The following is a 15,049-nucleotide window of genomic DNA, read 5'->3' as shown; positions in this document are numbered from 1 at the left end:
TTCTAAAAGGCGAAGCCGAGGCAGCCGTGACTTTCCAGCGTTTGCTGGCCTCCAACTCCCAACAGTCCCGGACCAGCATGATCAATGGACGGAGGGAATGGGAGCTGTAGTCCGGAAGCATTTGGAAGGCCCCGTGTCTCATTGTGTTAAAGTTTACTTAGAGTTTACTTTGCCTGGGTTGTTGTTTTTTTTTTGGGGGGGGTACTTCCAGATGGGGGCTTGGTTTGCTAACCGACATTGACATATCGCTACCAGGGCGACCCCCAAGACCAGATTTTGGGATAAAATGGGCTGGGGGAATAGACGGTGGCGTTTTGCATGCCAAGGGTGTCGTGTGCTCGCTTGCATCTATATGAGGATCACCCAGCCCACCATCGACACCTGTCACTCTGGAAGCACTCGTTTAGTGTTCCCGCCGGCGACGAGTGCTAATTCTAGGGGCACCACGTGGCGATCATGCAAACGGTTTGTGGCCGCGTAGCCCTTCCGTGGGCAGAACACAGTTGGGTGGCTTTTGGCCTGTACAGAAAGCAGTTCCCCTTTACAGCTTTGCTGCCGAGATCAGCCATAAAAGGGGGAGATGGTGTGGGTTTGCTTTGAAAGGCCCGTTGCAAAAGAAGTGCTGGAAATTTTGAGAGCGGTCTCCAAACCCCTCACGGCGCAATCCCACGCGCGTCTATTCAGAAACCGGCCTCACTGGGCTCAAATGACTTGCTTCCTAGGACACAAGGGCATAGGATCGCTCGCAGCCTTAATCTGCTGTGATCCTGCCACGGAAGCGTTGTGATCCGGAGTTTTATGAGGACGGGTTCTCAAAACTCAAGCGCTGCAACAGGGTGGCGTTCCCCTCCACTCCTTTTAAATGAGGTGGCTCGGGGGTTGAAATCCGAGGCAGCTCCATGGGAGATAAGAGGTGACTAATCTGCATTAGCAGACCTTGATTTAAGCTGCGAGTCAGCGCCTGCTGGGTCTGCTCTGAATGCCAAGGTTCAGCCTGCAACATGTGCGCGCGGGAGCGCGAGGATATGGCTCCTGAGCATATGCAGAGCGCCTGCCCCTTACTCGTGGGCAATTACCACCACCAGAGCCTACAGGCCCACAAAAGACTACGGGAAGAAGCTGCGGGACAAAGAGAACAAAGTCCAAACAAGAAGAAGTCGGTGGGAGCATCTGAAATACTGCAAACCAGCCGGATCTATAGGAGGAGGAGAGGGGAGTGTGTGCGTAAGAGAGGGGCCTCTCCTAGGAGCCCACGGCGGCCTGCCCCCATTTATTGAACTCATCGTGGCTTTTGTCATTGTCATCTAAAGTGCACCCCCACCCCATGAATTGCTTCGCGGGTGTTCTGTGTGGATTTGACTCCGACTCCAGATGGACCCGGACGGTGTTTTACGAAGCCCGAATCGCCCACATGAAGTTTCCCAGCGGGCGGGTCGCGGAGAGGATATAAACAGTGGTGGCGGCGGCGGCGAGACGCGCACTCGCCGCTGGCACAAACCCGGCAGCCGCTCGCTCTGTCCCGTTTGGCAAATCTCCCCCTTCCTGCAGACCTCTCACTCTCTCTTTCCGCGGCGGAGCAACTTTCCACTTGCGCGGCGGAGAAAGCGCGCGCGCAGGTTTTCCATCCAAGCAGCTGCCGCCTAACTCATTCATTCTTATCGGCGCATCTTTCCGCCACTAATTCAGAAAAATTAAGTTGGGAGTGTATGTGCGTGAGGGGGGGAGGGGAGTGGGATAGAATCCGGCTTGGTGAATGCAGCTCTTTTCCGATTGGCCCATTAGGAGCTGCCCAGGAGAGAGAGCGGGGGGAGGGGGCGCATAGACGGCTATCTGATCTGCTCCCCATGTGTGTGCGCTTGTGTGTTTTCTTTTTTCCGAAGTTGAAGTTTCCGGAAGGACTCCCAAAAAGGCAGTCGGGGAGGAGCCCCGCCGTTGCCGGATGCTCGCCTTTTTAGGAATGGGGCTCAGCAACCGGAATATCCCTCTCCCGGGGGCCGCAGAAAGCGATCTCTGGTGGTCCCCCACGCCGCAGCCCCTTCCCCACGCCGATGGCCACGTGCGCCGGAGATCCGGCTCGAAATTGGCAGCCACGCCGCGGCTCCGCTGCCCCTGCCATGCTATGCCCAAGTTTGCCGCTTCTTCTGCACGCTATAGAAAGAAAGCAGGGGCGGGGATGCAGCCACTCCGGGCGCGCCATGCTAATTTCCCATGTGACGAGCCTCCCCGGCCGCCCTTCCCCGTTCCTCAGTCCTTATATGGGCAGTGACGTAGCGGGCATTCACGGCCTCCCAATAAATACTTAGAGCAAGACTTTCCATCTACCGAGAGCTGCAATTGATTAAAACGGGCTCTGCAAGGGACACCGACTGTTACAACAACATTTACAGCAACTCCCGGGGCTTTGAAACAGAGCAGTTATCAGAGGGAGGCAGAGCAAGAGCCTCTCTTTAGATATAGGATTTAAACCAAACCAAACCAAACCAAACCAAATCTGTCTACTGGAGGAGAATCGACCCTTTCCCCTTTCCCTGCACAATAATTACACCACGGGCAAGGCAGGGCAGTTTCCATTGTCCGTGGAGCAAATGATGACCGCCAAGACGGTAGACAAAATCCCAGTCAGTCTGAGTGGGCTTGTGCACCACCTCCCTGAAAGCATTTACTCAGTGGAGGACATCGCCACTACCCTGCCAGGATCAGTGATCAACTTTCCTAATGGTGACCTGGGAGGACCCTTTGACCAGCTGAGCGGTGTGACAGGAGGTAAGGCACCCCCCCCCTCGAGCCCCTTCCCAAAATGACCTTTTTGGATCCGGATCTTGGGCTTTTGGTGGTGGGCAAGAGTATTTTTTTGTGGGAGGGGTGGGGGCAGGAGGGGCAGCACTTTGAGTCTGGGGCTGATGTTTCAGTGGAAGGAAAACTGGGTCTCTGTGCATGTGCAAACAGGTGTCAAGGGCCAGGGTGATGCTGGAAGCTGCAAACCTCCACCTTTCTAGCCCGGGAGAAATCCCACTGACAACTGGAGTTTTCAAGAGTGGAAAAGGACGGGGGGGGGGTGTTAGTGTGTTAAATTGAAACTCGTATCCTGAAACTGGAAGAGATTCTCTAACCTTGAGATGAGCCACACTAAATAAACTGCCCACAGGTAGTAACAGACATTTATATAGGGTCGACGGAACTGTATTTAATCGGGGGTAACCTAACTGTGTGACTAACTGCACAAGACGCCCACTGAGAGCGCTGGAGTCGCTTTTTACTGTCAAGAGCGAAAAGGATAATTTGGGGATTCCCGTTCATATCAGTGGGATTAAGGTTGTGTGTTTTGGGGTAACTCACCCCCCAAAAAGTGCAAATGGGGTTTGTGGGTTGCAGTGAATGTAGTGTGTGAAAGTGCAATGTGTCTTGTTTGGGATTTCGGTCGATAGAAAACCCCTCCCGCCCCACTCCTACCCCTTGCGCGGGAATTTCTGCTCAATCCAAGCCACCAAAGTTAGGGCTGACGAACTTTCAAACGTGGCGCAGACTGCGCCGCTTGAAAGGCGCTGTCCCCTCGGGGAAATCGACACCCCCACTCACCCACCCCCACCGATCCGTGAGCAAGGGGCCCCCGTGTTGTGTCTGCGTGGGCATGGAACGGATACTGATGCTCACTTGCCCTGGCAGGGAGAAGACGCTGCCCGGGCGCTGCTTGGCCCGCGGGCCCTCGAGGAGAGCCGCGGGGCCCCCGGTGCTGACCCGCCTTTCTCTCCCCTCCACCCTCCAGATCATGGCCTGATCGACATGAGCGACAAGCGGTCCCTGGAGCTGCCGTACCCCTGCAGCGGCTTCGCGCCGCCTTCGCGCGGCCAGCCCTTCACCTACATGGGCAAGTTCTCCATCGACCCGGCGCAGTACCCCGGCGCAGGCTGCTATCCGGCCGACGGCATCCTCAACTTGGTCAGCGCCGGCATCCTGCAGGGGGTGGCTGCCCCCTCGTCGTCGTCGTCCTCCGCCGTCGCCTCGTCCTCATCCGCCCCCTCGTCGTCTTCGGCCACTTCGTCGTCCGCCGCCTCGTCGGGATCTCCCAACCCGCTGGGCTGCGCCATGGCGCCCACCGCCGGAGACTTGGAGCACATGTACTCGCCGCCCCCGCCGCCCTACTCCGCCTGCGGGGAGCTTTTCCAGCCGCAACAGCACCACCACCACTCCCAGCAGCAGCAGCAGCAGCAGCATCCGGCGCATCCGGACGGCTCTTCGGCTTTCCTGGCCGCCTCTTCGGGGCCCTACCCTCCGCCCCCTTCGTACCACCACTCCCCCAAGGCGGGGACGCCATCGGGCGCCGACGGCGGCGGCGGCCTCTTCTCCATGATCCAGGACTACCCGAGCTTCTTCCCGCCGCCGCCGCCCCCGCCCCCGCCGTGCAGCCAGCGCGACCTCCACGGCGCCGCCGTCGAGCGGAAGCCGTTCTCGTGCCCGCTGGACTCGGTGCGCGTCCCGCCTCCGCTCACGCCCCTCTCCACCATCCGCAGCTTCAGCCTGGGCGCGCCCCCTGGCGGCTTGGGCGACGGCCCGGCGTCGGGGCCCGCGGCCCGCTTCGCGCCCGGCGCCTACGGCAGCCCGGCCCACCTGCCCTTGCGCCCCATCCTGCGCCCGCGCAAGTACCCGAACCGTCCCAGCAAGACGCCCGTGCACGAGCGGCCTTACCCGTGCCCGGCCGAGGGCTGCGACCGGCGCTTCTCGCGCTCCGACGAGCTGACGCGCCACATCCGCATCCACACGGGCCACAAGCCCTTCCAGTGCCGCATCTGCATGCGCAACTTCAGCCGCAGCGACCACCTCACCACGCACATCCGCACGCACACGGGAGAAAAGCCCTTCGCCTGCGACTTCTGCGGGAGGAAGTTCGCCCGCAGCGACGAGAGGAAGCGCCACACCAAGATCCACCTGCGCCAGAAGGAGCGCAAAGGCGCCAACGCGGCCTCCGGCCCGGGATCGGCCTCCGCCTCGGGCCCCGGTGCGCCTCCGCCCGGCTCCATGTGCTCCGGCGGCGGCGGCGGCGGCGGCGGCTCCACTCTAACCTCGTGTGCCTCTCGGACCCGGACGCCCTGATCCTGAAGCCTCTGGGCCCGCTTTGGGCCACGGACTCGCGTTGCGCGTGAGGGGGCCTCGCCGCCTCCTGCCATCCGCCCGTCCCGCCGGTAAAGATCGCCCGCTCTCCACGCCTCATGCTGCTGGACAAACTGCAGGAAGCGATCGGGTCAGGCTGGACTTGGAGAAGCGCCCCTTCTTAGCACAGGCCGGTACCTTTCCCGTGGGGAGAGTCGGGGTGGGGAGGGGAGGACTCTCACATGCACTTTATAGCCCCCCAAGAATCCAGCAGCAAGGATCCCTTGTTATTTGCCAAAGCCGCCCAACCCCTGCCCTCCTCACCCCTTCCGGCACGCACGCCCCACGGCGTTGTTAAAGATGGAAACCTACCTTGTTTCGTTTCGTTTTAACAATCTAAATGCAACTAATTAAGCAGCGGCCCCCAAGCACTGTTTACTTGGAAAAGCATGCAAAACCAATGGAAATCAATGCGTCTCTGGATAAAACAGAAATACAATGGGGACAGGGCAGGGGGACAGGAGGCAGGGGGCAATATCTGGCCTTAATAGGGGGGGGGGAGAGAGGTACTTTCCAGATTTTAAATAACTATTTCCTCCCCCTCCACTGTATATTTCCACCTTTTGTGGTCTGTATTCTTTTGAAAAGCAATGTGCACTGTTCTCCTCCCAGGGTGAGGAGGGTTAGACGGAGTGGACTGAATGGAGACTTATTTAACTTATTTCAAGGGGGACTGCACATACCTTCTCTGGTGTCTGGCTGCATGCAATCGTGTTGAACTGTCCTTGGTGCCTTGTTTGGGGGATGTAGGCAATGGTTCAGTGGCTGCATGGCGAATCGGTTGCCTTACTAATCAGGGCACAGTGGGGTGGGGTGGGAGGGAGAGAGATTTATCATCAGCTCCCTGGGTTTTAGTATAGCTGTATATTTCTGCCTATTAATATTTGGATTTTTTCATAGAAACTCTATTTTTGTATGCACTGGGTTTTCCTTTGTGACTTATTATTAAGTGTTGCTTTTGTAGAAAATAATATTTTGGTTCGTTGGTTCTTTGATTTGTTTTTTAAAAAACCGAAGGATCACAGGATGTGCATAATCTTTCTAGAGGGCTGACAGAGAAGCTGTTGGCTTCTGCACAATGGGTGAGATAGAAGTGATCCGCCTTAAAAAGGCACAACCACTAACTGGAGCCATTCCCCCAAGAAAGGTGGTTTTGTCATGAACGTTGTGTAAATAAATGTTTTGTGCAAAGAAAAAATCTGTCCTGTTATTACTATGAAGTATCCCACACATTGAGCTACTTGTATATTACAGTCATGGGTACTGGAGAAGGGATGGAGGCAGGGAAGAGATTTCCAGCCCTACATTTGAGAATTCCCCTTGATAGACAAAAATTAAGAAACTGCCAGAAAAGTAGCTTAGTTCTTTAATGTTTCTATCCATTACCTCCTGGTTCTGCTTACATTTTCTCTGTCAAACACATCAAACATGAATTTCTTTGACTTCATGTTAACCTGAATTTAAAGCTGGCTATGTTGATAATAATATTCCCACTGTCTTCGGGTGGAATCTTGAATTCCCCGTTCTAGGTTTGCTACCCAAGGGTAAGCGGTTAAAGCATCATGAAAACATTGTGTGGAAAACCTGCTGGAAGAAAAATATGTTTAAAGTAAAAGTGAAAGTAAACAGTGAGGGAGGGTGGCCAACTGTGCCTCATGGGGCAAGGTATTCCTTCATTTTTCTGTCTTGTCCTGCTATATTGTCACTAGATCAAAAAACAAAATGATGAGATAGGCCTGAATTAGGGCTGTTATTTCTACAAGGCGATCCTTTTAAATCACTGTCTAATGTTTTCAAATCTGTTCCCTTCAACTCCTGTGTATCAAACAGACCTAATGTACTACCCAGCCAAAGTGATGCATTTTGTCCCATCAGCCTCGGTGGGAAAAGTGCAGGCCTGATTCTGTATATGTCTACTCATTGTATCCAGTGGGCCTTACAGGTAAGTGCAGTCACTATATGCAAACAGAAGAATCTCCCAATGCCTGTGCAATTCTTTTACACTTGTTCCCCCTAGCAAGTTTTCACCAGGGGTGGTGGTTATGATGATGATAGAAAGGGCATTGTTTTGAAATTGTGAGACTGAATAGAGCCACAGCCAAGTTTGTGTCATTGCACTTTGACACTTTCAGCTGTGTGTCCCTCCTAGCAATTTCACTTGCTTGCAGCAAAGGTATTTGGTAGAAACATCCACACGGCTTGAAATAGTATTGATACCCCACACAGTATGGCCTGGATCTAAAGAACCATGAAACTTAATTTATTGAGCTTGGAGGTACGGTAGATATGGAAGCCGTTCCTATGCATGTTTACTCAGAAGTAAGCCCTATTGAGTGCAGTCAGGCTGTAGTGCAAACCTAACCATGTGTCCTCAGAAGTATGTCCCACTGATTTCAATGGCTCTCACTCTCAAGTAAATACACAGAAGAATGCAGCCTTCTAGGTCACTTGAGAATGTTTTGAAGTAGCAGGTTTGGCACAAGCCCATTCAAAGAAAAACGATTTGGTCCACTGGAAGCACTTTGTGAAAGCTCATGTTGTTCTTTGGTTCGCAGCCTATGAAAGTTGGGTGTTCATTTCAGATCTTGCAGGTTAGGTGTGCACAACAGGACTTTCCTGACTCGTGCAAAATTCGACCTGAGGTTCCGGAAGTGCACGAAATGGCAACATGCGCAAAGCTTCCTTGTCCTTTTTGTAAAGGAGTATGCGTAAACCAAATCCTCGAGCCGAGTAGCACTTGAGCACTGAGGACTTCCCCACAAAGCAATAAATAGAAATGTTAATGCATTTTTGACTCATTACTGTTCCGTGATTTGAGGCATGCTAATTTAAGCAAGCTCAGGAAATAAATACCGCACCGACCAAGCATGGCCTACTAGGAGAAAGCTGCTTTGATGGGCAAGGAAAGGTGTCTGCAGCTTTGCAAAGAGAGTGCTTAAAGAGCATCATGCTTCACAGGAAAATGCCACTTTAAATAGGTCACGGGCTTAAATGCCTTTTTCGCCAGATCCCTCTGTAAAGAATCTTGTCGTGGTGGAAACTCCTGATAACTCTGTGACCCATTCTGTGTCTTGGAAATAAATCCACAGACATTAGTTTCGTCCTTTTTATTTGGCTGCCTGCCCACACATATCTACTGTATGTGGGGCATTAGGCCAGCATCGGGTTGGGGTTGTCAGTCAACTGCAAGGAGACATTGCCAGTTCTTGAAACCCCCTGGTTCTGCTGCTCCTCCGCAGTTGAAGGGGAGATGGGCCCAGGGAGAGCACTCAGGGGGAGGATCCCAAATGTGGTGTAAATAAAAAGCACTAACTTTGGCCAAGCCAGAGGGAGAAGGGCAAGTGGCTATTAGTACGCTGGTTGAACATGGGAATTTCAGAGTTTTGGTGCCACCCCTGAGTCCTATTACTGTGTTTTTGCTTTATCGGCAATGAAATCGTAGGAACTTTGCAAAACGCACAGTGATATGAGAATGGCCAACACATGGCATTTATATTACTTGACTTCTTCAACACTTGATGGCTGGCCCCCAAATACATGAGCTGACCCCATTGAAAAGCCCTGCCTTTGAGGCAAAGTGCAGAGATATGGAAGCATTCTCTGTGGTCTTGGCTCTACGATGGCTCCTTTGCAAGTGGAAGTCTTCACTTGACCCTGCAGTTGTCGTGTGATTCCTATGTATGTATGTGTGAGCCAGCCTTTTGGTCTTTTAACCATGAGTGCTTAGAGCAAAAAGAAAGATGACGGGGACTAAGATAAAGGGAAAGAACAGAGCACAATAAACATTAGCAAATGTAGGGAACGTTTAGCTGGTCACAGGAAAGGGAAGGAGGCAATATGTCTTCAGTTGTTTCCACAAAGTACATAGTGGGCACCTGTCGCATCTAGGCAGGAATGCTATTCCACAGAACAGGGGCAGACACTAAAAATCCTACTCTGAGTTACTGTGGAGGGGGCAGTTGCAGGAGAGATTTCACCACAGACCACAGCAATCTACTCATAAGGGATAAGAAGCAGGGGGAGGGTAGCTGAACCAAGGGGAGTGGGAGGAAAAGGCAGAAAAGGGTTTGCATAGCCTTCTTGCAGGGAGACTTTTTTTTAAGCAGGGCCACATTCAAAACAGTCCACACCTGCTGTCATAGATCGTATATGGCTTACTATTTAAACAGCTCTACAGGTTGTGTGGCTTGTGGATTACGCCTTCATAGTTTCTTTTGAAAACCTCTACCCCGGCTTGCGAAAACTTTGGATTCCACAGGCAGGAGGAAGAAACCGTCACATGCTTTCCTGTTTCATGTGTGTTAAATCCATTTGTTATGAAACACATTTACTCAAACTTAGCTGGTAACGTATGGTGTCCACTTTCCTGGTTAATGTAAAAGTTAGGCCAACTTAAGAATGGAGTTTTTAATAGTAACAACACTGGTTTAACACAGCAGCAGCTTTTTCCATTAGTAGCAGTAATTTGCCAACCTGTACTTGTCTATGAACTATAGAAATCCTCCTAAGGTACAAACCAAGGCATCGCTGCCGATTTTATAGAGAGAGATCCTCTTCTGTCTATACAAATATTAGCCCAGGGGGTTTCTATTGCCCCACTTCACCCCCGCTGCTTCTAGGGGTCAGGGGACCCTCCATTGCAGTTTTCAGTGAAGCTCAAAAGGGACTACAGTCAGACAGGAAAAATCGGCATACAGGGGCAGAACACTATGGATGAGTAGCAGCTCAGTCACAAGGCTAATTTTTTAGGCCACCCTTCAGATGCTGCTAGATTAGATTCCAACTCCCATCCATCCCAGCACATCATTATTTCAGCAATACTCACTTTTGCACCTCCTCCTCTCTCGGTATACCATGGGACAAATCAGCCTTGGTTTAACGTGGCCAGAGTTAGCTTAGCTGCTCCCTATGCTGCAACATTAAAGACCACCACTGTTTCAAAAGATTTAACACCCGATCACAATGGATGGAGGAAAAGCACCACAAAGGTGATACTGATACAAAGGCAGGAGTTTGGAGAGTGCCATAAGAATAGGAAATCCACCATCAATGAAGGGTTGCTTCTAAGGTATTTGATATTGCACTTTCTCTTATGATCTTTGTGGAGGTTATGATCAAAACTCATAAGCATTAGTAAATTATACTTGAAATCCTTGTGTAATACACACCTTGACCTTGAAAACCCCCAAACTACTACCACCTTGTACATTGAAACAAATTATCCAAACATGAAAAGAGTTGCACAGAGGTTGAATGGCACTTAATGAACCAAAGAGACCAGTGGTTCACCAGTAATTTTTTGTCATTTTTGCATGGTAATATCACAAATTTTATGGTCTGTTTTAGCGCTGTGCAGTTTTCAATATACTGGCCTAAATTGGTTTTGAAATCACATCACGATAATGATTTTGACTCAGCAATACACAGCAATATATTACTCCTCACGCAAGGGGGAACAGGGCAGCTGATTGCAAGGTACCACTGAAATCACACAATGATCTCAGCCGATAACGCTGCTGATCTGAGCTGCCTTTCCTCACACTGACTGAAGAAGAGGGCAGCTGATCACCCTCACATCAATGCACTGTGGCACTACCTTCCCCCGGCACTGAGGCAGAGCAGCTTTTCTCAGCAGGAAAGCAGCACCGCCACAGCAGGCATGCATCTTGTGCATTTTGGCTAGCTGCCACCGCAGGCTGCCCCACTGAAAGCAGCCTGATGTACCCCCCCATCCCGTCCCACCCACCCATGACTGCGACTGCTCCTTCCCTCATCCCCACACCTGATCTCCATTTTCAGACATTGCGATATATTGGAATATTGTGATGTTTAGCTGCTGATATATCACAACAATGAAAGCCAGATATCGCTCAGCCCTAGTCTTAATCAGAGCTACTCCACATTTTGTTCAAAAAATTGCTTTGCAGAGGTAACTACCACAGTTATCAAATTTTTCAAAAGTGGTCATGGCTTGGCTGTTGAAAAATAGGGGGTCCTCAGTAATTAGCTTTTTGGGAATCACTGAAATAGACTTAAAGCCAAGATACCAGTATAACCTAGATCTTGGAAGACAACTGATATTAAGTTCAACAGGATTATATAGTTTTCCAGAAGTATAGACAGTACCATCCAGAGAAGAAGCCCCCTCCCACCCTGTAATGACACTCATGGTATGGGGAGGAAAAGCCACAACACCCGTTTCCTCCTCTTTTAATAAAAGTTCTGTAAAATAACTCTAGAAATATTAAATGGGGCAAGTATATTGCTTCACTACATGTCTACCCACAGGTATAGATTGATATTATTCCATAGAAGCAGAGTGGCCAAGCCAGAATCTGCCTGCAACTCGCCCCCCCCCCCAATTCTATTCTATACAAGACGTGTGCCAGAAACTAAGACTATTACCACCAATTGCGAAAAACACCATCTGTTGTTCTGTTACATAATGCTATCCTTCCAGATACATAGGAATGAATCTTCCAGCAAAATCCACTAGGAAAAAAAGTGTCACCTTATGTTAAAGAATTGCACAACAGATAATCAGGAATTCTCAGTTTTTAATATCTAAAAATCATGTTTCTTAATACAATATTTCTCCCCACAGGATAATCTCTAACCTGGCAGCATCCTTGCACAGGATGCAACCTGAATTTCAGTTATATACCGAACTGCTCTCTGCTCCAGCCAATTTAGTATCATTCTTGGCTTTTCAGCACATTTTTTTTCTCCCAAATCCACCCAGGAGAGAAGGAGCAGGACAACATCCTCATCAGTCTGAATTGACATGGGAACTGAAAAGTACTGGACCATTCATAGGGAAAGTTAACTAGCAAGCTTCAGGGAAGAATTCTTATTGCCTTAATTTTTTCAGCTGTAGCAAAAGGAAAAAAAGAGGGGAGTTTGCAGCCCAAAGTTTATTTCTAAATTAAGCCAAGTAGTGTAGTAGTTGTTGTTTTTAACCAAACCTATTCTTCCATATCTTCACAGCAACCAGTAAGAATAAATACAATGGCACCTGACTGCTTTGCACGCACAGAATGGAGAGGAAGGCTCCGGATTTTGTAGTAGCTTCCTTGCAGGAAGAGCTGTGGAATACAGTATGTGTCCTGAGTGGATGATGGTTCCCCTCTCCGCTCCAAGCAGCTGAGACACACACACAACAAAGCAGCTCAGGCCACGTTCTTGGCCAGAAAAGAGGCAGTGCCCACCTTAAGTGTTCCCAGTTTGTATACCAAGTAGGAGTTGGCTGTTGTGCTACTGGGAATTTGCCTGCAGGTGGGGAGGGCAACATCCACCCTTAAAAAATACCCTACTTCTATGTGTACCATTTGAAATGCGGGTTTGGAGTAGGTGCGGGACCTGTTTTCCTTCCTTAACTCTTCATTTAATGTCACCTGCAGATCTGCCCCTCCACTTTAAGCCAGTGGAGTTGAATTCTTCATGCTCTCTGAAATAACTGAACCAGAAGTAGCAGCAGATGCTGACTTATCTCCCTAAAACAAATCAAGACACCTCCCAATAAATGCCCTCGTGGAAGTAGGGCATTTTGTGTGGTGCAGCAGTAGGAAGGAAGGAAGCTGCAAATTCAGAAGGGGGGGGGGAGCCTCTGGCCAGTGAATGGACAGGACTCTTCCTATGGCTTTGCTCTCCCCAACCGCAGCCATCAGCACCTCCGGAAGCTAGAGTGTCGAGGGGCCTGGGGCGAGCTGGGCACTCCCTTCCCGGCGGGCCTTGGGGACGAGAAAAGGGCTCGCATCTTCCCTCCGTCTAAACCGGATGGCGGGCAGCTCAGGCCAGGAGCAGGGCGGGTCTGGGGATGGTCCTTCAAGGGGACACCTGGGGCCCCGGGTAGGGCTCTCCGCCGCACCAGAAATCCGCCGCCTGGGGCGTCTCGAGCAGCCACACCTCCTTGGGCAGCCCCGGAGGGTCGGCGGCGGGCGGAGGCAGGCTCTGCCCGTCCAGCAGGCGGAAGTAGTGGCAGTCCCGCCCGTGCTCCGGGTCGTAGGGCGGCGCGAGGATGTCGAGGAAGGCGGCGGGCCCGCCCACGGCGTCGATCTGGTGCAGGTTGTCGGTGTGCGGCGACAGGAGGCAGGGCGCCGAGGCGGGCGTGTAGAGCTGGTGCGAGCGGAGCAGGGCGCGCCGGCGGGAGCGAGCAGGAGGGGGCTGCCCCGACGACGCCGCCCCCGCCGCGGAGGAGGCGCTTCCCGCCCCGGCTCCCCCGGCTCCGCCGTCGGGGGCGTCGAAGCAGGCGATGCGCAGCGTGCCGTAGAGCACCTTGAGCAGCCCGTCCATGCCCGGGTGGTCGTGCAGAGGGATGCAGGCGCCGGCGCGCAGCACGAAGACGCCCATGCTGAAGCTCTCCGTCTCGCAGATGTGCATGTAGCTGACGGGAGGCTGCGCCAGGCCCGGCACCGCCGACGGGCCCCGCGGGGACAGGCGCAGGTCCTCGGCCCGGACCTCGTTCAGCAGCTGCTGCAGGCGGTGCAGGTTCTCCGCGAAGCGAGGCCCGCTCCCGTCGCCGCCGCCGCTGTTGTTGTTACCGCCCGGCGGGCGGAACGTGAGGCGGGCCTGCCGGGCCACCCGCTGGATCAGGGAGGCCATGTTGTCGCGGGGCATCGTGCCGCCGCCGCTGCCGCCGCCGCCGCCTCCCCACAGCGGATGGTGCGAGGCTCTGCGCACGCGCCGCCTCGTCCGCTTCCCTTTCCCCCCTTTGGTCCCGCTAGGCATTATGGGGAGTGTAGTTCTCTTCCTCGACCGTTTCTCCCTGCGGAGTTTCTTTTTTTCTTTTGCTTGAAACGCACCTACACGGGGATCCCTGTTTTTTTTTAAAAAAAGGAAAGCTGAAGGGGACGGAGGGTTTTAATGGGGCAAAACTTGCAGGCCTTCTCCTTTCCTTTCTCTCGGAGAGACTACAAATCCCATGAGGCAGATGGGGCCGCGTGTCTGAAGAGTGTTTTCCTTCGGGGTGACAGGCCGCCTCCGTCAGCGGCTGCTAAACGGCATAACCTTCTGGCTTGGGCCGCAGGCGTCTTTGGGCTCCTGGAAAAAACGGTCACCCAGGAAACTTCTGTTTAGGAATGTTTACACGTTCTGGTTGCTGGCACACCATGTCCTCCTCAAAGAATTCTGGGTACTGTAGTTTGCTAAGGGTTGCTGGGAATTGTAACTCTGTGAAGGGTGAACTACAGCGCCCAGGATTCTTTGAGGGAAAGAATGTGTTTTAAAGGTGTACACAGCCTTGTTTTGAAGGATCTGGGGCAGATTTCTGGCAGACAGTTCCAGAGCTTGCCCCTCTCACCACACTCTAGGATATTTCTTTCATAAAGGACGCACACATCTTAAGTCAGAAAGAACACATGTATTTAAAACAACATTTAATAATGAAAAATGAACCATTTAAAATTAAAATTGGTACTGTGCCTTTCCAATATAGAAGAGTAGCATTATGATTCTATCTCTCACGACTTTTGCTTGAGGTGTAGGTTTCACTGAATTTTCATGACACAAATATTTTGTTTTCCGCACTTGTGTAGTTTAGCCTAAGTCCAGTGAAATGCATTACTCTCTTCAGCTAGGTTAGCAAGAACAGATCATTTTTACAGTGAGCACAACTGACTTCAGGTCCTTTGTTTCACCTGTTGCCATTGACGTTAAATTAATGCCTAGTATTTACCTGAGAAGTAAGAATCAGTGCAGATCTATAGGACTGCTGCAGCAGTGAGTGGACCATTAAGGCTGCAATATGCTCAGCTGAAATAAATGTAAGAATCGTTGGGATCAGGTGGTAAATATTAAAATACTGAAAACTTGCTGGTACAATTTAATGCTTGACAGAGAAATGCTGTATATAGCAAACTTTGCATTAGTTTATTTGAGGAGATAATTAAGTTCCTAAGACTCCAAA

At 51.6% G+C, this 15,049-nt stretch overlaps 2 protein-coding genes across 3 annotated transcripts; one reads left to right on the top strand and one right to left on the bottom strand.

Annotated features, from left to right (window-relative positions):
- Window positions 1-200: 200 nt before the first annotated feature.
- Window positions 201-6,343, top strand: EGR2 (early growth response 2). 2 transcript variants are annotated; one of them, XM_079977215.1, is made up of 2 exons: window positions 201-2,763; window positions 3,764-6,343. In XM_079977215.1, the coding sequence occupies exons 1-2, from the start codon at window positions 2,586-2,588 to the stop codon at window positions 5,086-5,088; spliced, it is 1,503 nt and encodes a 500-aa protein (XP_079833341.1). In that variant the 5' UTR covers window positions 201-2,585; the 3' UTR covers window positions 5,089-6,343. The 2 variants fall into 2 exon arrangements, with proteins under 2 accessions (XP_079833341.1, XP_079833342.1); XM_079977216.1 differs by having other exon boundaries at window positions 2,623-2,763; window positions 3,664-6,343.
- A 5,339-nt stretch (window positions 6,344-11,682) lies between these two features.
- ADO (2-aminoethanethiol dioxygenase) lies at window positions 11,683-14,833 on the bottom strand. Its single transcript, XM_079975740.1, has 2 exons — window positions 14,819-14,833; window positions 11,683-14,184 (listed from the first exon to the last, which is right to left on the bottom strand). The coding sequence occupies exon 2, from the start codon at window positions 13,870-13,872 to the stop codon at window positions 12,970-12,972; it is 903 nt and encodes a 300-aa protein (XP_079831866.1). The 5' UTR covers window positions 13,873-14,184; window positions 14,819-14,833; the 3' UTR covers window positions 11,683-12,969.
- Between the last annotated feature and the right edge of the window lie 216 nt (window positions 14,834-15,049).

The sequence above is a fragment of the Podarcis cretensis genome (assembly GCF_951804945.1).
Source record: "Podarcis cretensis genome assembly, chromosome: 5".
NCBI classification, from domain to species: domain Eukaryota; kingdom Metazoa; phylum Chordata; class Lepidosauria; order Squamata; family Lacertidae; genus Podarcis; species Podarcis cretensis.
The sequence above is the reverse complement of the archived record's forward strand: the minus strand, read 5'-3'. Positions and strand labels throughout refer to the sequence as shown.

What these genes read in the sequence shown, in the direction of transcription:
- ADO (XM_079975740.1), bottom strand. Translation starts at nt 13,872, where the DNA reads ATGCCTAGCGGGACCAAAGGGGGGAAAGGGAAGCGGACGAGGCGGCGC.
- EGR2 (XM_079977215.1), top strand. Translation starts at nt 2,586, where the DNA reads ATGATGACCGCCAAGACGGTAGACAAAATCCCAGTCAGTCTGAGTGGG. An exon ending in GCTGAGCGGTGTGACAGGAG is followed by an intron (nt 2,764 to 3,763) that starts GTAAGGCACCCC and finishes TCCACCCTCCAG; the next exon opens with ATCATGGCCTGATCGACATG.